Raw genomic sequence first — 23,400 nt, forward strand, 5'->3', positions numbered from 1 at the left:
CCTACCCGCACCCTAAATCTAACCCTCCCGGGGGGGATGCCTAACCCTAACTTCCCCCCAGGGGTGCCTGACCCTCACCTGCGGCCTAGCCTAACCCTAACCCGCTCGAGGGGGTGCCTAACCTTAAGTCCTCTGGGAGACTCTAAACCTAAAACCCCACGGCTATCCGCTCCCGACGCCCGGCTTATCTACAATCGGTATGCCAGAGCATCAGGATTTCGGCATGGGGCTAATGATAGGCGTCGGTATTTAGACGCCTTTCATTAGTCCCATTCCGAGATTTCACTGTCGGGAAGCCGGCGGTCGACATTTAGACCGCCGGCTTTCTGACTACATACCCCTCATAGAAGCACAATAATAAACCAAAAAATAAAAAACCCTTATTTCTAAATTTCACCCCAGTTAAAACAGAAAATAAAATTTGATGAACAAACATGCCCCTTGCCCAACAAATCAGAGCACATTAACATTCAGCACAGAGGACTGTGCTAAAAAGAGATGCTTTTTTTATCTTATCAATTTTTTTTTTTTAAAGTAACGTCTGCCTAATATTAATTTTCATCAGTGTTTGTAAGGCACACAACATAAGCCATCTGAACTATTATTGTTTATGTGATATCTGGAAGTGAGCCCTTATTTATTTATTCAGTTCTCTAACGTAGCCTTTCTCCCCATTCTGTCTTTTCGCTTCATCATTTATCACATCTCACACACCCCTCCCCCACATCTACAATCATTATTTGTCTCTCTCACTTATTCTCCATTAATGCATTCATCATTCATCACTATCTCCCTTCAGTTACCATCTCTCCTGAAGGGCTGGATTTCTGGTATCTCACCAAATTCTGTATTAGCACCTGAAAGTACTTAGAAGGTAGATAAATAATGTGCTTTATGTATCACAGATTATAGAATGCAGCATTACCGTTAGCATTGTGTTATAGTCAATAATTGATTTGTTTTGGAAAGAAAACTAACAGATCAAGATTTGTTTTAAGATCTATGGAACAGAAGGACTCAGGAAAAGTAACCACATGTACCTTAATGGAGGCCAGATGGATGATAATATCCAATTGGAAAAACATGTCTGCTCCCTGCTTGTGATGTGTCCTATGGAGGATTTGGTTTGTGTTGGAGATAGAAGACATCTTCTTTCCCTTCATCATCAGTGGATAATAAATGTGTGGTTTGCCTAGGCCATATAGGATGCTTACAGCGCTATTCATCAAGGATTCTTATTGATCCCACCAGGATATAAATAAAATGTCTTCCTGTGCTATTATTATTAGGAAATAGGAATCTATGTAAAATGGCAATATTTCATATACTTTCTTACAACAGAACACACTGTTAACTATGGGGTTAAAGTTACATATTTATGTAATAACTGAGCAAATAAACTCCCCATTTTTTCATGATTACTAAAGTCCTTATATCAGGGATTTATTCAGAAACATAAACTTCCTCTGTATGTGCACGCATACTTACAAACAGAAATGGTATTTAAATACCGGCGGCTCTTTAGCAGTCTGTTCAAATCCCGACCACGGAAGCTCGACAGGTGGAGATCCCGACGAGGGAAGGTAAGTACTCTAACTCTCCCCCCCCTAACCCTAAAACTCCCAAGTGTTGCCTAACCCTAATTCCCCCCGGGGTTGGATAAACCTAATCCCCCCTTCTCGCACCTTAATCCTAACCCTCTCGGGGGGGTGCCTAACCGTAACGTCCCCCCAGTGGCGTCTAACCCTAACCCTCCCGGGAGGGTGTCAAACCCTAAGTTCCCCCGGGGTGGCTAAACCTAAGCCTCCCCCCCCACGGCTAACTGCTAAAATGGCCCGGACTTACCTCGTTTGGGACGGCATCTGTCTAGATTCCGGCGTCGGGATTAAGATAGGCGTCGGTATTTCGACACCTATCTTATGTCCCGTGTCGGGCTTCTACCTGCGGGATTTAGACCAGCGGCATCCCATCCGCCGGTCTGATAACTACATCCCTTAAACACACACACACTATCATATTCAAAGTGGAATGTGGGCCCAGACTGGATGCAGAGAAGTCCTTGCGAGCAGTTTCCTGAAATTGGAACAAGGCTGGACGAAGGGGATTCCTATTCATGAATGTCTCTGCCTTAGCAGAAGAAGCAGAGGACGGTTGTCCGGATAAAGGAAACAAAAAGCTAACCCCTCCGGGGAATGCAGAGCACCACTTCTGGAGAAGCTGAGGTACAGAAACCTTGGTACCGGTGCTGGCTGGGAATGCTGGTGGAGGAGACTCTGTAACGTAGCACGGGCAGCGGTGTAGGTTACCAGAACTGAGATGGAACAGACCAACTGGCAGTGACACTTCGAGGTGGAGCAGGAAGCTAAAGAATTCTGCAATAGGATACTGCAAACTGGAACACTGGAACCAAACGAGACTATGGAGCACAGAGCACTAGCACACAAACTACAGATGTGTCCACATACACCTTTTCTAAAATCGAGCCGTGTGGCCAAACGTGCCATGCCTTTGAATCTGCGAATTAGCCATGCCTTGTGATTTTTATTAAAATTTGCTACTTTAATCTGATACTTTATACGAATACTTTTGCAGGAAAGAATAAATTGTTATCTATCCAATTGCTACTTGTCATGGTGCATCTTAGCCGTGTCGGCATCATGTGCCAAATGAAGCAAAAAAGGAAAGGTGTATGAGGACACATAGCTGTGTAAGGCGTTACACTGGCAACTCTAGAACTCCCAGGAAGTCCTTAAGTACCCAGTGCTTGCTGTCAGAGCCCACTGTGAATCATGCAGACTGGATTGGCTCATTCCTGTCATGTAACCATATCCAAGATGGCGGCGCCCAGCACCCGGCAGCATCAGCAGACTCCCAGCCAGCGCATCTCTGCTATGCCAGAGACCCAGCATTGCCGCTCAAGAACCTGACCCCCAAACCCTGCCAGCCTCCAGCAGCCTGCACCCCCACCAGATGGACCCCGCCACCCGGACAGGTAAATACTCGCTCCGCCCCCCCGCGCGGTGCTCCAGTGCAGCCCGTGACACACACATTTACAGTTATATATATATATATATGCAATGCCATAGGGTCTAGCATAGTGCTGTAACAGCGTGCCTGGGTGCCTCTCCTGAAAAAATCAATATAAGGAGCCAAGTGGATGACACTCCAGGTCTATAAATCACCTTACACAAAAAACAGGCAGAGCCGGTATACTGTAAGTGCCTATATGGCACTTATACCAGCTCTGCCCATTTTTTGTGTAAGGTGATTTGTAGACCTGGAGTGCCATCCACTTGGCTATATATTCGTTGCCTTCCGCTAACCGTGCAGTATCACTGCACAGACCAACAGCACTCCAAGAAACAACGGCACTCAGGGATTTGTAATAACAACACACACACGAAGCAGCAGTCTTTTCTACATCGACGTTTCAATGCATAAGCATGATGAAAATGCTTATGCGTTGAAACGTCGATGTAGAAGAGACTGCTGCTTCGTGTGAGTTTTGTTATTACAAATCCCTGAGTGCCGCCGTTTCTTGGAGTGCTATATATATATATATATATATATATATATATATATAAATATATATATAAATAAAAAAAAATATGAGATATGGTAAGAACTTACCCTTGTTATCTCTATTTCTACGAAGTCCATAGGGTTCCACAGGATACCTTGGGGTATAGGTGTGACGTCAGTCGCAGGGCACCAAAGAGTTAAGCTTTCAGCCTCCCAGGATGCACTAGGTCCCCCTCCTATACCCCGCCCCCGGGCCAAGGCACCTCAGTTAGTTACCAAGCCATAGGCCGGAGGAGGAGAAGGAAGAGAGAGAACAAAGATCTGGATACATACAAGAATCACATTCTCACCAGAGGGAGACGGAAAACCGGTGACCAGAGCAAAGCCCATCTGCAGCACAGGTGCGACAGGGCGGGAGTCCTGTGGAACCCTATGGACTTCGTAGAAATAGAGATAACAAGGGTAAGTTCTTACCATATCTCATATTTTCTACTTCAGGGTCCATAGGGTATCCACAGGATACCTTGGGGATGTCCCAAAGCAGTATCCTTTAAGGGTGGGGACGCTCCTGTGCAGAAAGGAGAATCCGCCGCCCGAAGGAAGCATCCTGAGAGGCGAAGGTGTCAAACCTGTAATACCTCACGAAGGTATGGACAGAAGACCACGTAGCAGCCTTGCAGATCTGAACTGCCGAGGCACCACGTCGAGCTGCCCACGAAGGACCCACAGACCTAGTGGAATGAGCCTTCAGAGAAGGAGGGACCGGTAGGCCTTCATGAAGATAAGCTTCAGAAATAGCCATACGGATCCAGGCTGCCAAAGTTTGCTTTGAAGCAGGCCAACCCTTTTTACAGAAGCCATAGAGGACAACAAAGCGTCCGACTTCCTAAACAAAGAAGTGCGGTCAACATAAGTCCTTAAGGCCCGCACAACATCCACAGAGGCCTCACCCACGGAAAGACCCGGTGAGTTAAAGGCCGGAACAACTATTTCCTCGTTAACATGAAACTGGGAAACAACTTTGGGAAGAAACTCGGGCCGAGTGCGGAGCACTGCCCTGTTCCCATGAAAAACCAAGAAAGGGGGTCTACAAGAAAGAGCCCCTAACTCAGAAACACGTCTGGCTGAAGCAACGGCCAGAAGGAAAACAGTCTTAGCTGTTAGCCATTTAATATCCACTGAGCCCAGTGGTTCAAACGGCGGTCCTTGGAGAGCCCTCAGGACCACAGCCAAATCCCAAGGCGCCACAGGTGGAACAAAGGGCGGCTGAATACGGAGAACACCTTGCATAAAGGTGCGCACATCCGGGATTGTAGCAATCCTACTGTGAAACCAGACAGATAGGGCCGAAACCTGTACCTTCAAAGAAGCAAGGCGAAGCCCATGATCTAGTCCCGCTTGCAGGAAGGCGAGAATCCGAGACAGACGAAACTCCCGCGGTGCATAACCTCTCGGTCGACACCACTGGAAGAACGTATGCCACACGCGATGGTATATCCTCGCGGAAGACGGTTTCCGAGCTCGTAACATGGTACGCACCACAGAGCTGGAAAACCCCCAGGACCTCAGCATGGCCGTCTCAACAGCCACGCCGCCAAAGACAGCCGAGTCAGGTCCGGGTGAAGACAAGGACCCTGAGACAGAAGGTCCAGTCGTAGCGGCAACCGCAGAGGACTGTCCACGGACAGACCCTGAAGGTCTGAGAACCAGTGCCGTCTGGGCCACGCGGGAGCTATCAACAGGAGCGTCCCTCCTTCCTGTTTGAATTTCCGGATTACCCGTGGAAGAAGGGAGACCGGAGGGAACAGGTATGCGAACCTGAACGTCCACCGGACGGACAGAGCATCCACCAGAGACGCCCCTTCGTCTCTTGTGCGAGACCCGTACACCGGCAACTTGTTGTTGTGCCGGGACGCCATGAGGTCGATTTCTGGAAGACCCCACCTGTCCACCAGTAGTTGAAAAACATCCGGGTGCAGGGACCATTCCCCTGGATGAACGTCCTGGCGACTTAGAAAGTCCGCCTCCCAATTTAGCACTCCCGGGATGAAGACCGCTGATATGGCCGGAAGATTGCGCTCCGCCCAAACCAGGATCCGAGAGACCTCTACGAGAGCCGCCCGACTGCGAGTTCCTCCTTGCCTGTTTATGTAGGCCACGGTGGTAGCATTGTCCGACTGGACCTGCACCGGGTGACCCTGGAGAAACCGCTGTGCCTGCAGGAGAGCATTGAAGACCGCACGGAGTTCCAAGATATTTATTGGAAGCTCCGCTTCTGTCGGCGTCCACCTGCCCTGGAACAAGTGTGGACCCGAAACTGCTCCCCAGCCCCGAAGACTGGCGTCCGTTGTCAACAGGACCCAATTTGGAACCCAGAACGGACGTCCCTTGTTGAGGTGGGTCGTCTTTAACCACCACGCAAGGGACAGGCGAACCTCCGGGGTGAGCACAATCGTCTGGAACTTCAGAGACTGAGGCAGCCCGTTCCACTTGGACAGGATCAGGTGCTGCAGAGGTCTGGAGTGAAACTGGGCGTATTCCACCATGTCGAACGCCGACACCATGGAGCCCAGTAACCTCATCGCCGAGTGTAAGGACACCCGGCGGCTGTGCAGACAACTGCGCACCCTTGACTGTAAAGCAGAGATCTTGTCCTCCGTCACGAAGATCCTTTGCTGTCCCGAGTCCAATAAGGCTCCAAGATGCAGAATCCTCCGAGATGGGATTAGAGTGGACTTCTGCCAGTTGATTAGCCAGCCGTGCCGTTGCAGCAGTGCAATGGTCAGGTCCAAGTGGTGTAACAGGAGCTCTGGAGATCCTGCCACCAATAACAGGTCGTCCAAGTACGGCAACATGCGGACTCCTTGCAGCCGCAGAGAAGCCGCCATGACCGCCATAGCGTCCTGTATGTCCAATGACACCATGTAGTCCCCAGGTTCCAGCGCCAGAATGATGGACCGTAGGGTCTCCATCCGAAACTTCGGGACCCGCAAAGACTTGTTGAGTGCTTTGAGGTTGAGAATCGGACGATATGACCCATTGGGTTTCTGTACCAAAAATAGATTTGAATAGAAACCCTGGCCCCTCTGGGAGAATGGAACAGGCACTATAACTCCAGCCTGGAGCATAGTGTGCAATACCTTCCGCAGCTCCGTAGCCTTGTTCCGGTCTGATGGTAGACCCGTGGTGAAGAATCGAGCCGGGGGTCTGTGCCGGAAGGAGAGGGCGTACCCGTGAGAGACCACCTCCAGAACCCAAGTGTCTGTCGTAGTGAACGACCAACACCGGGAGAACTGCAGCAGGCGGCCTCCCACCCTGGGATCCCCCAAGGGGAGACCCGGACCGTCAGGCCGCAGGCTTGTCATCTGGCTTGGGGACGTCTGGTACTCCATGCCTGTTTCCGGGGCTTGACCGATTTCTTAGGGCCAGCCTGTCGAGGAAACGACTGTGGTTTGGGCCTGCCCTGAGCCCTAGATGACCGAAAGGACGATGGTCCAGAACCAGAAGGAGCAGCGGCCGACGGGAGACAAGCAGATTTGGCTGCCGCCAGCGTGGCCACAATCTTATCCAGATCCGGACCGAAGAGAACTTCTCCGGTAAACGGCAACGCTTCCAGACCTTTCTTGGATCTGCGTCCGCCTTCCAGGATCGCAGCCACAAGGTGCGACGAGCAGCTACCGCTGCTGAAGAAATTCTAGACACCAGAGTACTAATGTCTAGAGCCGCCTCGTTGATGTAGGTGGCCGAATCACGGAGATTGCCAATCAACTCCGCCTGTTCGGCCGGACAGTCGGATTCAAAAGAAACCTCTAATGAATCCGCCCAGCGCTCCATCGCTCTGGCAACCCAGCAAATGGCCATAGCCGGCCGTGCTGCCCCCCCTGCAAGGGAATAAGCGGACTTCAGGCAGATTTCTACCTTGCGGTCCGTAGCATCCTTAAGGGAGGACATGGATGGCATCGGCAATGTGGCACTACGGACAAGACGGGTCACGTGAGAATCCACCTGTGGAGGGGATTCACACTTAGCAAAATAATTATCCGCGAACGGATAAGCCACCGCCAGGCGTCTCTGCGGCTGGAATCTTTTGCCAGGTTGTTTCCACGCCTCCTCTAAATGGTCCACCAACTGACCCGAAAGAGGAAAGACTGTGGCATCGCCCTTCACATCTTTGAAAAAGGCATACTTAGATTTAGCCGCTGGGGGAACTTCGTCCTCAATCACCAAGGCTGTGCGGACCGCCCGAATAAGTCCAGGAATATATACTTTGGACTTAGCATCAGCGTCCTTAGTATGGAGAGGTTCCTGATCGTAAGGATCCAGAATCTCCCCATCATCAGACGTCCCTTCGTCATCCTCATAAGGAGCGGACAGAGACGCCACCGGCCTTTTATGAGGCCGCATCACAGACTCCCCTTGCAACACATCCGACAAGTGCTGTACAGAACTCGTCAGGGAGTTAACCCACGCTGGCTCCTGAGAACCCGGGAGCGGGGAAATAGGGAGACTGTGGGGTACCACCAATTGTCGTGGGAACCCCTGCATGGGTGACGACACCACAGACTGCTGGGACAAACCCATCGGAGTAAACGCGGGCTGCGGAGCTAACTGGCCCACTAAAGCTGTTAACGCCTGAGCGAAACAAGCCCAGGGCGGCTCCTGTACCGGTGCTGTAACCGTAATAGGCCGCGCCATGGACAAACACTGCCGGCAAAGGCCCTCCGCGCTACCCTCCCCCTCCGCTAACGGTACTTTGCACGTGGTACACTGTAGCCGGAGGGGAAAATCACTTTCAGACATGATGGCACCACGTATGTGACCTCTCTCACCAATTAAGTATTAAATAGGCGAGAGACCACCCTGCAGCACCGCACCGCAAGGGCTTTAGCAGAAAGAACAGGGACAGTATAAAGCTGACAGTTTAGAGAAGAAAAGTTACAGGCAGCGCTAGCACAGTCACATACAATGCAGAGAAATAACAATTCCTGCACTAACAGCGCTGATCACTCAACTACACAGACACAGGGCCTGGTAGGACACAGCGCTGCATACACAGACCTGAGCCACAGCGGAGGAGAGGTATGCGGGGGGGACCCAGACCACGATGCTTCCTTCCAGACTTCCAGCAGCGTTCACCATGCGTTGCAGAGAAGATGGCCGCCGAGGAGCAGAGAGAAGCTGGCCTGGGGGAGGAGCGCTGACACAGGACCAGTCAGCACAGTGCAGAGAGGGCTGTGTGCAGCGGGGGAGGCGCCGGCTGTGAGACAGGGAAGGCGCGCTCCCCTGGCATGCATTTAACCCCTGGGACGCCGCAGCGCTACCGCTCTGCTGCGGTCCGCTGTCCCAGGGGGTAGTGGAAGCGCAGGTTGGTCGCCTGGCTCCACGCTGCAGCCAGTCCCCAGGGAGCCCCCTGCCTGGGGACTTAGGACCATGTGATCAGCGGGGACCCACCGCGGGACCCCGCTGCTTACCTCTGTCCCCCTTGAATCCGGCCATGGTCCGGAGCATCTGGGGTCACCGCTAGCTGTGACCCCAGACGCCCACCAGCATCCCCGGATCAGTACCGGCGTTCTGGTACCGGCGGGGTGTAGGGAAGACAGCATGGACGTCAGGACTGACTGTCCATGCTGTTCATCCAGATGTGCAGCCACAGCTGCATGAAGAAAAAGCTTCAGGGGCTCTTCTAGCCCCCACTCCAACAGGTGCACCCGACTCCGGCCGGGCACCAAACTAAACTGAGGTGCCTTGGCCCGGGGGCGGGGTATAGGAGGGGGACCTAGTGCATCCTGGGAGGCTGAAAGCTTAACTCTTTGGTGCCCTGCGACTGACGTCACACCTATACCCCAAGGTATCCTGTGGATACCCTATGGACCCTGAAGTAGAAACATGAGGTTGTCAGTGAGCACCAATAGTGCTTTCGGAGCATAAATATATATAGAAATAAATAAATAGTATAAATAAAAAAATAGTATTGCAGGTGTTTAATACTAATTAATAGGATGACAATAGGTAAAAAAGTGTAGTAGAATTGTGTAATCAGTTTAAAAGTGTATAAACACAGTAGAGCAATGCGTATTTTACAAGGGAAAAAAACAGACGCACATCCCACTATGAATATGTTTCTTACAAAATTGGTGAATGCACAGGTCAAACAATGACAGCACAGAGTAGAAAAGAGCAGTGGTTTTGCACTAAAGCTATCAGTTACTGATTAAGTACAATTTATTTACGCTATTGTTGCAGTGACACAGTTTGTGTAACTGTTCCCAAAAGCACTGAATAAAAGCACACATTTTATGTTGTTGTATGTGTGTGTCCTAACTGAGGGAAATCCCTGCTCTGAAGGAAACAAGGTGAAAAGGACCAACTATAATTCATCTGCTAACCATGTCTTTGTTCTACATTACATTGTTATTTTGTATTATTCTCTGTAATTAATCTTTTTACTGTTCACTGAAATATTGGGTAATTTAGGAGCAGTTGTTATCAGGTTAAAGGAACAGGAGATATACACATGTAAATGAATGGTGTCCTTTTGCCCCCAAATTAGCACTTACTTTTGTGTATTAGCAGGTGCCTCTGTAGTGAGAAAGGAGTACGGAACAAAGCCTTGCATTCCTCGCACTGGAACGGTCTCTCCTCTGAATGTGTCTGCAAAGAAGGTATAAAATTCTGAGTAACCACAAAAATTAATTAAATGTAATTACAATAATAACAGTTCAATCAACTGAGCCCTGTTAATAGGATTCGGTAAGAACATAAAAAGTATTTTAATGAATAGGAAAATGTCATAATATTATGAAATTAACAAAACCTCACAGCACACCTATCTGAATAAAAATGCTTAATTCTCATGCTTTCATTGTATTAAGTTATTGTTTTATTCTTTTTAAACATTTTTTTAATTACAGTTATAATTATTGGATTCTTCTTTGTTTACTGTTTAAATATAAACAGAGCTGGCTAACTAACCAGGCTCAAGTTCGATAATAAACTGTATTGCATCTATTTTATGGGTAGACTCACCTTATTTGACAAATACTGTCGATGTTGATCATACCTCCTATCTATCAGTGAGCCCCGAGCCTACATCTTTTATAGGCTGAGTCTACTATTATTATTTTCATTTATATATATGGCGCCACAAGTGTTCCGCAGCGCCTTACAAAGTACATAAACAAATAGTGACTAATAGTACAATACAATACAATGCAGGACAAGGACATGGATAATATACATTGCTACATTAGCGACCATAACACCCAGATAAGCAACAGAGTAAGAAGTAGAAGTAAGGAGAAGCACAAGAGGGTAGAGAGCCCTGCTCGTAAGAGCTTACATTCTAAATGGGATGGGCAGACAAACAGGTGTGACACTGATGGGGTAGATGGGGAGTAAGGAACCTGTAGCAGCAAGTTAGGATGAGAGCTAGAAGGCATTAATGAAGTAGTGGGTCTGTTTAATCACTGTCACTTCTGATTTGCTTGTCCCTTCCGTATTGTCTACTGCATTTTCCATGAAGCACTGTGCACTATAATAATTTGCTATATTTTCTGCTCTTGTTGTACAGGTTTGGTATATATGTCAGACATTCAGAATGTCGACATTCAACACTGAACATGCCAACATGTTCACAATGTCAGCATTGACCATGTCGACACTGCTGTAGTATTGACATTGTTGGAATGTCAACCTACTGTTTTTCGAGTTATTCTGTCCTAACCCTAAAGTGACCCCTATCCCTAACCATAAAACCAGGGTGGCTCAAGGGGCAGACTGGCATGGTTATTGTCCGGGTGATGCAGCCTGGGGGCTTAGCCCAGTCACCCCACTGGAGCCGTCTAGTCATGAGGCTCACTAGGTCACACAGCCCAGCACTGTCAGGATAAAAGTCTGGTATCCGTCTCTCTCCTCCCTGAATGCCGGGCATAATGATGTCATGCCGCATGATGTCATCACAGCCGTCAATCTAAAGAGAGCGTAGTGAGAGAGGGGCCACACAGTGGCGTTTCAGCATCCTGAGGTTCCTCAAGTACAATACAGGCAAGTGAAATATTGGTATAGTGGTATATGGGGTCAGGCAGATAAGGGAGGCATGTAACTGCTATGCCGAATATAGATATATGGATAAAGGGGGACCAGAGAGCAATGTGACTGCTATGAGGACTGTGGGGAAAAGAGGTTTGGATAGAGGGGGGCTTAGGGATCAATGTAACTTCTGTGAGGAGACACAGGGATATGGGAACAAGAGACAATGTGACTATGGGGGGTAGGGGGACAGAGAAATAGAGAAAGGGGGACTCAGGGGTCAATGCGACTGCTATGGGGCATGTGGGGGACAGATATATTTGGAGAAAGGGTTGCTCAGGGGGCAATGTGACTGCTATGGGGCATGTGGGGGACAGAAAGACATGATGTGCACATTGCATCCATTGCAAGACATGATGTGCACCTGCAAAAAGTCTTTGAAATTGAATTAGGTGGGAAATGAAAAAGGCAAAATGACGTCATCGGCGATAAAGTATCGCCGATAACAGGTTTTCGCAGCCTAACTGAATATGGCCCTATAACAGCAGAGACTACACAATAAGGAAATAGTAATACAAAATGAAATAAGATCCATGAATCCTCACGTTACAAAGATTATTTACAAAAGAATACTTTGAGCACATTTAAAAAGTCGATGAGGAACACCTACCAATCTCCTATATCACCACATTCCCTCTGTACAGTTTACATTCATGTAGTCAGTGCTATATTATCAAATGGCTAGGAATAAACTAAACTGCTACTATAGCTAACACTGATTATGTATGAATATATGGTAAAGCACTCAGCTGCAGTAAAGATATTTTTCAGCTATAGAGATATCTGGGCTTATGTACAGTAATAGCTTGTGACTTCCAGTCGCTGCGGGAAGACTGGCAGGAGTTCTGGCAGCGGCTGGAAGTTGCAGGCTGTTACATAAGCCCCATTATGTGACTCCTTTTGCACCAGCATATATTTGCAGGAAAAGATGGTAATTTGTGCCATGGAGAAATAGTTTTCCCTACATTTTGGAAAGCATGCCAATGATCACTACTTTGGTCACCACCCTCAGTGGTGATGTTTAGCCTGTTATCACTTTGGCCAGAAGAGTTTCTGAGGCAATAGGTCCCTTGTCCAAAAAATACCTCATTTTCTGAGCTTGATAGAGTTTGTTGTTCTCTGCTTATTAGACTGGACACCAGAACTATTAGACTGACCATCAGACATGGTTCTGCATATTAGCCATGCCACAAGAAATGGCTCTGCATGTCACACTTTGCATCAGCAATGGCTCTGCATGTCACACTTTGCATCAGCAATGGCTCTGCATGTCACACTTTGCATCAGCAATGGCTCTGCATGTCACACTTTGCATCAGCAATGACTCTGCATGTTAGACTTTGTGGGCCTGATTCAGCACAAATTGCAACTGCATTTGCAGCTGGTTAATCGCACGCAATGATGCTACAAAATATGCTAATGTCTGCCACCGCTCAGCCAGCATAGAGACGCCCAATACTGCCTTCTCACATCTGTAATACCTCACAGTCCTGCATATACATCGGTAACATAGGAGAACATCGGCCCATCATGCAAAATTACAGCAGCTCTCACCTCTTTGAAAATTTGCAAGTCTCGTCACACGCAGTGAGTACTCAGGCTGCATAGGCAATCACAGTGGCTATTTTATGCACGCCCATGCAATGGCATTCAAACGGACAGGCACGCCTGCATTTCTCCAACCACTCCCCCGTCACCACCCCCAAGCTTTCACTTCCTGTCACTCACTCTGCGATGGATTCCACAGTGCGTCCGTAATCGCAGTGCGGTGCATACACATGCGCAGTGCACAACAATCGCCGTTCTGCGTACGCGGTTGCAATTGTGATCCATGCTGAATCAGGCCCTGTATCAGAACTGGTTCTGCATATTAGACTGGGCACCAGATATGGAGCTGCTTTTTAGACTAGGAACCAGGCAATGCTCTGCATACTATATCTGGCTCCAGAAATTTACCTGTATATTAGAACTAATACAACATATATGGGTTTTCCTAATAGATCTTGGCATCAGAAGTGGAATGGAATATAAGACTTGCTACTGTACACAGTAATATAACTCCCTTTTGTTAGTGCTGGGAGTAAATGTGTGCCTGCATATGAAACTTGGCACCAGATATTGTCTGCATACTAGAGTTAAATAAGTGAACATGGCTCAACTTTCCAAACTTTGTGTCATTGTTTCTAGCCAATTATATATAAATGATATGGCACCAGATATAACGCAATAGATTATCCTTGCCACAAGATATAGCTCCTCATATTTAACATTTAATATTCTGTAGACAAAGTAGGAAGCTGATGTAAAACAATAAGCAGTAAGCTCCAGTTTGGTGAACACCCTGGGAGGAAGGTGACGTGAGGCTCTGGAGGAATAAGCAGCTGCTGATACCTTTTTGCACAGTGACATGCCTCCAAAAAGTGTGGGGGCAATTCAGCATGTAGGGTTACACAATATGGTTTCTTCCTGGGCCTAATTTTGTGTAAAACAGGCCCTGGGGCAGCCAGGTATGATACATCACATTTGCAGAAGCTTGCAGAAACATGACTTTGCTAACAGATTGCAAACCCACTATCTGTCCAAATTTAAGTGACCTGCACTACTAAACATAGGTCATGGCCAAGATGACATAGCAGACGGGATGCATCAAGCATCGCATTTTGGATGCGATGCTTCCCACCAATCATTGCATGCATACTGACGTTTAGTAATGCTGTAAGCATGATGATATTAGCAAAGGACAGCTCTCCTAATAAGAGTTGACCTTTGCGGTGTGGGGTCTTCCGGGTTTATGTCACACTGATGGCCGTGCATGCACGAGCCATGGGGGACACAGAAAGTCTCCCAAAAAGAAGCCCTTAAGCTTCTATTAGGCAACGCCATCTATTGATGGCGTTGCCTATTGGGTCCAAGCTCCGGAAAGCGCTTGGTGCGTATAGAAAACGCAGTCAAACCTGCGAAAACAACATATTCGGAGGCTTGACCACATTTTTAGCATTGATGCATCCCGTCCTGTGTGTAAAGTAAACCCCCATCCATTTACTAAAAATAGCTAAGCAATTAGTCTGACTTAAGTTGGTTAAAAACAATACATTATTTATTAACCCTCCTAACGGCTGACGTGTGTTTTGTGTTTCGGTCCCAATAACATTAAACTTATCTACAATAATAACATTGAGACAGGAATGGCATTAAAAAAGGTTATATATTTATTGAAAAGATAACATATAAAAAACTGTATGGCGGCAAGAAATGACGAGCAATAATCATCGCAGCCCAGCAAATCCACCAACGCAAACACAAAACATGCATTGCAGACGGAGTCCGCCCTATGGGTGCTTACAGCACACAACTAAAAGGGGTATCTAACTCAACCTTCCAACATAGCAAATCATCTGGAAATGTGTAGTGCTGCCCCCGGTGGGGTGGTTCAGACTTCAGACAAAATTTAGTGCAGCCAAAAAACAAATCAACTGCAAATGAGCTGAATGACCTGACGTTCTTTCCCGCCAACGAAGAATAGCAACAACAGATCAAAACCTGATGAAAGGGCGGACGGGAGGGTAAATTCTTCACAAAGTGGCTTGTACCATATGAACACAAGCCTTAAATACTCTGACCTTTAACCCCACCCACTAACACCTAACTGGCCAAAATTCTCCAAAATTGACCTCACACAAGCAACCCATAGCCTGGTGGTTTATCCCACAACTGGCATAGTCTGCCTTCTGTTCTTCATTCCATAAACTGATATAAACAGGGACTGAAAGAAGAAATGCATGTTTGTCTTGCGATTACAACTTTGTAAATGATTGACAAATGTTCATGTAAATATAAATCAGCCCACAATTTGCTGAAAATATATTCAGTAAGCTGGGCCACATATAACACACTTATGTGATAACTTCAGTCATTTCTATTAGATTCTCTGCATATCAAACAAAACTACCAGATACATTATTTCTGACTACTTTTTCCTATACGTAATGGAAACTCATGGTGTATTTCTTCCCCATATGGCATACACAGTGATCACAAGTATGAAATCTAAAATCCTTGACACTATTACATATCACAGACATGGGTGAAAGTCCACATAACAAGAAGGTAAATGCCCCTATCCCTGCTGCAGCCGTTTACTTTTTATTCTGTTTTATAGCTGCTAGATACGTAGCAAGTAGACTGCGGAAAACAGTAGACAGATAGAGACATAAAGGCTACACAAGAGAACAATTATCATTAGCCATAAGCACTTGACTGAAATGACCCTATGCAACGGTCCACTTATTTTAAAGCATGGGAACTTCTGATTTACAAGAGCCATGGAGTGTGATATAGTTCTTCTATGTGTGGGAAATAGAAGAGAATGTGTGGATCAAAGAATACTGAGTGTTGTATTACAATATTTTCAAGCAATTAAATTCTTTTTACCAAGCTCACCAAATAATAGCCCAATCAAAATGGACAAAATGTTTCTTGTTATTAAAACTAGGACAGGTTAGAATCATTTGTGTTTGTCCAACACATTATCACACAGTTTGTTTCAATCTGAAAAGTACATTGCAACTGTATGAAGCAGCACAAAAATATGAGATATGGTAAAAACTTACCCTTGTTATCTCTATTTCTACGAAGTCCATAGGGTTCCACAGGATACCTTGGGGTATAGGCGATGGCGGCAGACATCCAGGCACCACAGAGTTAAATTTTCAGCCTCCCAGGATGCACTGGGGTCTCTCTCCTATACCCCTCCCCCGAGCCTCAGGCCACTCAGTTTCGTAACAAGCCATAGGCCGGAGCAGGAGCAAAAAAAAAAGAGAGAGAAGACAGTCTGGAACACACAAGAATCACATTCTCACCAGAAGGAGACGGAGAAACCGGTGACCAGAACAAAGCCCATCTGCAGTACAGGTGCGACAGGGCGGGAGTCCTGTGGAACCCTATGGACTTCGTAGAAATAGAGATAACAAGGGTAAGTTCTTACCATATCTCATATTTTCTACTTCAGGGTCCATAGGGTATCCACAGGATACCTTGGGGATGTCCCAAAGCAGTATCCTTTAAGGGTGGGGATGCTCCTGTGCTGTAAGGAGAATCCGCCGCCCGAAGGAAGCATCCTGAGAGGCGAAGGTATCAAAAGCATAATACCTTACAAAAATATGGACAGATGACCACGTGGCTGCCAATCACCGCTGAGGCGACACGTCGAGCTGCCCACGAAGGACCCACAGACCTAGTGGAAGAGCTTTAATAGAGGATGGAACAGGAAGACCTGTGAATCCATCCTGCCAAAGTTAGCGTAGTGGCAGGCCAACCCTTTTTATGGAAACCAGAAAGGACAAAACCGAGAGTCTGATTTCCTAAATGGACTGGTACGGTCAACTTAAATTCTTAGCACCCGTACCACAGCCAAATAGGCCTCACCAGCAGACAGGACTGGGGAAGTAAAGGCCGGTACTATAATTTCCTCATTGATGTGGAAACTAGACACCCCCGTAGGTAAAAAACCAGGGTAAGTGCGAAGCACTGCCCTGTTCCTAGGAAAGATGAGAAAAAGGGAGGTCTACATGACAGAGCCTCCCATTCTGAGATCCTACTGGCCAAATTAAGAGCAAGAAGGAATACAGTCCTAGCCGTAAGCCATTTGAAATCCACTGAGCCCAGTGGATCAAATTGCGGTCCTCAGAGAGCCCTAAGGACCACAGCCAAATCCCAAGGAGCCACAGGTGGAACAAAGGGATGCTGAATATAACTTACACCCTGCACAAAAGTGTGGACATCAGGAAGAGTAGCAATCCTACCCTGAAACCATACTAACAGGGCAGAAACCTGCACCTTCAGGTAAGCAAGGCGAAGACCGTTATCTAAGCCCACCTGTAGGAAAGCCAACCTCTGGATATCCGGAATACCCGAGGAGCCTAGCCTCTAGGGCGACACAACTGAAAGAAAGTATACCATACCCAATGGTAAATTCTTGCAGATAAAAGCTTCCGAGCTCTTAGCATGGACATAGCCCCTGTTAACTATAGAGCTGGAAAAACTCCTAGACCTTAAGAGGGCAGTCTCCACCGCCACACCGTCAAGGACAGACAACCCAGGTCTGAGTATCAGCCAGGATCCTGAGACAACAGGTCCGGGCGTAGAGGCAACAGCTTTGGAGTGTTAACTGAGAGGCTCCGAAGATCTGAGTAATAGTGCCATCTGGCCCACGCTGGAGCTATCAGCAGGAGCGTGCCTCCTTCTTGCTATTACTGGAGGAAGAAGGGATAACGGAGGGACGAGGTACACAACTTGGAAGGTCCACTGGACCTACCTACGTCTATCAGAAGAGTCTCATCTCTGAAAGGCTCCACTTGTTCACCAGAAGATTGAACACCTCCTGATAAAGAGGACATTTCCCTGAATGCACGTCTTGATGGCTGAGAAAACCTGCATCTGAGGATTCCTGAATGAACACTGCCGATGACGGCAGGGATATAGCCTTCCACCCAAGCCAGAATTCGGGACACCACTGTTAGTGTCGCCTGACTTCGGGAACCTCCTAGGTGGATTACATAAGCCATCATGATGGCGTTGTCAGACTGTACCTGCATGGTATTTCCATGGAGGACCTATCCTGCATGCTGGAGAACCTTGAATACTGCTCAGAGTTCTCAGATGTTTATGCGAAGTGCAAAAACTACTGGTGTCCACCTGCCCTGGAACAAGTGTGGACCCGTCACTGCTTCCCAGCCACGGATACTGGCGTCCGTCGTCAGAAGGACCCTGTCCGCAATCCCAAAGGGGGTGCCCCTTGTTTAGGTGAGCTTTCCGCAGCCACCATGCCAGAGAGACAAACCTCCGGGGAAAGCCTATTGACTTTATCCTATGGGGCAACCCATCCAATCCGGAGAGGATCAAGTTTTTCAGAGGTTTAGAGTGAAGCTGGGTACTCTCCATCATGTCGAACAGCGACACCATGGAACCCAGGAACCACATTGCCAAGTGAATAGACACTCGGCGACTCTGCAGGCAACTGCGTACCTTTGCCTGTAATGCAGAGATCTTTTCCTCAATCACAAAGATCTTCCGATGTTGGGATATGGATCATCCTCTGTGAAGAATCAGAGAGGACCATTTCCAGTCAGCCCTAATGTAGCAACACAGATATTGTCCATTGCATATGGCACTGAAGTATCTCTGGAGACCGTGGTAACAACAGGAGGTCGCCCGGATAGGGTAACAAACGGACCCCCTGCATCCGCCATGACCCTGGTAAACCGTGAGGCGCGGAAGCCAGACCAAGGGGCAATGTCAGAAACTGGAAATGCTTATCGACCACTGCAAACCTGAGGAAAACACTGGTGTGCTAAGAAAAGAGGGATATTCAGGTAGTCACCCTGAATACATCCAACGACACCACAAAATTCCCAGGCTCCATTGAATGATGGAATGCAGGGTCCCCCTCCTGAACCGAGGAACCCTTAAGAATTTGTTGAAGGATTCGAGGTTGAGAATGTCCTGGTAAGACCCATTGAGTGTCTGTACCAGAAAGAGGATGGAGTAATACCTCGTTCCCCTTTCGGGCAACGGAATAGGTACTATAACTCCTGCCTGGAGCATAGAGTGTAACACCCTCAAAAATTACAGGGCCTTGGCCTGAATTGACAGAAGACCTGTAACGAAAAACCGTCTGGGAGGCTTTTACCGGGAGGAGAGGACATACCCTCAAGAAAATACTTCTCTTACCCCAGTGTCCATGGTGGTCAGACACCAGCACTGGGCGAACTGGAGAAGCCGGCCTCCAACTCTGGGGTCTCCCGAGAGGAGGCCCATCCCGTGAGACCGAAGGCTTATAGTCCAACTTGGGAATAGGACGTCTTGTACTCCAAGCCTGTTCTCATGGCTGAGCAGATTTCCTGGCTACTGACTGTCTTGGAAAGCTGTATTTTAGACTTACCCTGGCCTCACTGGGCCAAAAAGACAAAGCCCCAGACCCTGATGGGACTGTAGCCGATGGCAGACACGCAGACGTAGCTGCTGCCTGCGGGGCCACAATTGCGTCCAGACGAGGGCCAAACAGGACTTGTCCCGTAAAAGGCACAGCATTCCAAATGGAATCTGCATCCGCTTTCCAAGAGCGCAACCACAGGGAGCGGCAAGCCGCTACTGCTGCCGAGGAGATTCTGGAAAGGAGTAGGCTATATGTAAGACCGTCTCATTATGAACGTGGCAAAGTCTCTGAGAATTTGCCACTATCCACCTGCTCTGCTGGAGAGCCAGTGTGCAGAGATCCAGTTACCTACTCAGCGCTCCATGGCTCTGGCCCCCCAGCACACGGCCATAGCCGGCCTGGAAGCCCCTCCAGCAAGGGAATATTGGATTTTAGATATATTTGCACCTTGCAATCTGGAACCTCCTTCAAAGAGGATCTGGAGGGCATGGGCAACGTAGCACTCCTCACTAGACGTGTAACATGAGAATCTACCCGTAAAGGTAACTCCCATTCGGAAATGTAATTATCCGCAAAGGGGTATGCAAAAAGTCAACCGTTTTTGAGGCTGGAACCGCTTACCCAGATTTTCCACGCCTCCTCTAAATGATCCACCTGACCAGATAGAGGAATTACAGTGGCAACACCCTTATCCTTAAAGAAGGCATATTTGGATTTAGCCACGGGGGATATGTAATAACCAAAGCCGCACGGACTGCCCGTATAAGGCCAGGTATATAGACTTTAGACCCAGACTACGCCTCCTTTGCACTAAGGGGCTCGTGTCTGAAAAAGTCAATAATGTCACCGTCATCAGACGTCATGCCTTTACCCGTCTGAGACCCGAAAGGCCGTTTAGAAGGCCGAAATGGTGACTCCCCCTGTAAAACGTCCATCAGGTGCTATACCATTTGGACAATAAATTCACCTACACAGGCTCCTGCGAGACCTGGGGGGGCGAAAACAGGATACACTGGGGTACCATCAACTGTCCAGGGACCCCTGCATGTGATGAAACCACCACAGGCTGCGATAACCCCTATGGGGAAACGCAGGGGGCGCTGCCCACAAGGGCTGTAAGCATCTTAGCCAGCCGAGGGCGGTCCCCTTTATTTTTGTGCAGGCACAGTGACAGAAATGGGGCGTGATATATAATACAACATGCCCTCCATAAACCCTCAGCGTCTACATATCCCTCCGCTAACTGCACATGATATCAGTACATTATAGCTGGAAGAGGACATCCTCGTTCACTTTCAGACATGAGGAATGTGAACGGAGCATATGTGACCTCCCACACAGAAAAACCACGTTTACTGTGAGGTAATAAACACCCTGCAACACCGCACCGCAAGGGCTGTAGCAGAAGAACAGGGATAGGAAAAAGGCTGACAGTCAGAAATGAAAGTACAGGCAAACAGCGCTAGCATTTAAGTCACATACAATGCACAGATAATATCCTGCATTACAAGCACTGCGATCAACTACACAGACCAGAGCCTGGTAGGAAGCAGTGCTGCATACACTGACCTTAATTGAAGGAGAGGTATGCGGGGGACCCGGACCGCAATGGCATCTGTATCAGCTTCCAGCAGCGTTTGCCATCCCCAGCACATGTAGTGAGAAATGGGCACCGAGGAGCAGCGAGAAGGCAGGGCTCGGGGGAGGAGCGCTGACACAGCCCGCTCAGACTGCTGTGGAATGGCACTGTGCAGCAGGGGAGACGCCGGCTGTGAGACAGGGAAGGCGTTCTCCCCTGGCCTGCTATTAACCCCTGGGACGCCGCGCTGTACCGCACATGCTGCGGCCCGCTGTCCCTGGTGGTCTAGTGGAAGGCGCAGGATCAGTACCTGGCCCCACGCGCAGCCGGTCCCCAGGGAGCCCCCTGCCTGGGGACCAAACAGGACTGTGTTACTGGCGGGTGCCCACCGCGGGACCCCGCCGCTTACCTTGTTCCCCGTGCATCCGGCCACAGTCCAGGTAGCCGGGATCACCGCTAGCTGTGACCCCAGCTACCTACCAGCATCCCCGGATCGGTACCGGCCTTCTGGTACCAGCGGGGTGTAGGAGTGACAGCATGGACGTCAATACTGACTGTCCTATGCTGGAGCACTCTAGTTGTGCAGCCACAGCTGCGAAGAAATATTCAGGGGCCTTAAAAAGACCCCCCTCTGTACGGTGCGACTGGTCCGGCCAGGCACCGACGAATACTGAGTGGCCTGAGGCTAGGGGCGGGGTATTGGAGAGGGACCCCAGTGCATCCTGGGAGGCTGAAAATTTAACTGTGGTGCCTGGATGTCTGCCGCCATCGCCTATACCCCAAGGTATTCTGTGGATACCCTATGGACCCTGAAGTAGAAAATAAGTTTTCACCCTATAAAATGCCATCACGGCTATCTTTGTACTCCGGCATTGGCCCTCAGCTATGCTTTTGTCATCACATTTGCTATGATATTCTGCCATTGTTCTTGAACTTTAATGCAAAGCAAAAAGCTACGCTAACGGTGACACTAAGCACTATTCTTATTTAATTTGGTGCTTAATAAAGAAACGCAGGCACCTCCCAGTACAGACTACTACACCTACAAGAGTGGTAGGATCCAATGGTGTCACTAGGTTTGGTGTCACCCAGTGCACCTACTCACCCAGTCACCTCTGCAGTCCTTGTGCGCACTCACGAAAAGGGACATGGCCTCATGTCCACTAAGCCACGTCCCCTGTAGAGGGCATTCTGCGCGACCATAGGGTTAATCAGAAGTCCGATAATCGTTTGATCTGCAATCAATGCTGAGTCTTGTACGCAGTTGCTTCAGTTTGCAAAGCTGTTGGTGGGCGTCGCAATACAAATCCCGGCGGCTGTGACATTTGCCTATTTTCATGCAGCCGCTGTGTACAAATTTGTTTACATCACCCAATCAGGCCCTAATTACATAGATTCATATATAGAACATTAAGACGCACATTTTAAAAAAAAGTTGCATAGTGTAGCTAAGTTGTAAAGTCTGAGACACATAAACTGGACTATTTGGCACAATTTGAGAAAATGTGTGCGTGGAGAAATCTGTATTTTCTTATACCCGGTATAAACTTACACCATCCATCTCCATAACATATGTTGGGGCATATGTTATATATGCCCCATGCTTGTTATATATGCCCCATGCTATGTTATATATGCTCCATGCTTGACAAAAACACTGTACACCAAAGTGAAAAAACAGCAGTTTGCAGGAATTTATGATCTGCAAATGTTCTTTGTTTTGGAAGTAAGATTGCCTCCTAGCGACAGTAAGTGTGTGGATGATCCACCATCCCTATTATGGCTAGAACAAGGTAAAGTGAAATAAAAAATCTTTGCTTGTACCTAAGGAGGAAGGCGGGGCCGAGCATCTGCTTTATGAACTAACAGTCGTGACTGCTCGGGCCCATCCCTCAGGCAGATATTTCAGAAAGCCTATTGGTGTGAGACATTGGACCTCATTCAGAGTCTCTCGCAAGATGCGATCGCTCGCTGGCAAAAAGGGGCCGGATATTGTAATGAAGTGCTTGCACTGCGTCTCGTAAGGACGCTCACTATGTTTTAACTAGGGATGTGCGCCGGACCATTTTTGCCGGATTTGGATTTGGTTCTAATTCGTCGTCCGGCTTTGGATTTGGATTTGCCAAACTGCGGTGACTGGCTTTGGATTTGGATTTGGATTTTTTTACAAAAATTGACAAAAAAAGCCAAAAGCACATAAATTGGTCTTTTTTTTCTTCCTAGAGTATTATTAACCTCAATAACATTAATTTCCAGTCAATTTAGACCATATCACAGC

General features: G+C 48.1%; 1 protein-coding gene across 5 annotated transcripts in view; it reads right to left on the bottom strand.

Annotated features, from left to right (window-relative positions):
• Window positions 1–23,400, bottom strand: part of PRDM5 (PR/SET domain 5) — a 261,584-nt gene that overhangs the window by 142,857 nt on the left and 95,327 nt on the right. For all 5 annotated transcript variants that reach the window (XM_088452227.1, XM_088452225.1, XM_088452226.1 and 2 more), the window contains one exon: window positions 10,080–10,173. In XM_088452227.1, the coding sequence (XP_088308353.1) occupies window positions 10,080–10,173 (94 nt within the window). The remainder of the gene's footprint in view (window positions 1–10,079; window positions 10,174–23,400) is intronic.

Source organism: Taudactylus pleione, unplaced genomic scaffold (assembly GCF_031769625.1).
Source record: "Taudactylus pleione unplaced genomic scaffold, aTauple2 ptg000036l, whole genome shotgun sequence".
Lineage (NCBI taxonomy): Eukaryota > Metazoa > Chordata > Amphibia > Anura > Myobatrachidae > Taudactylus > Taudactylus pleione.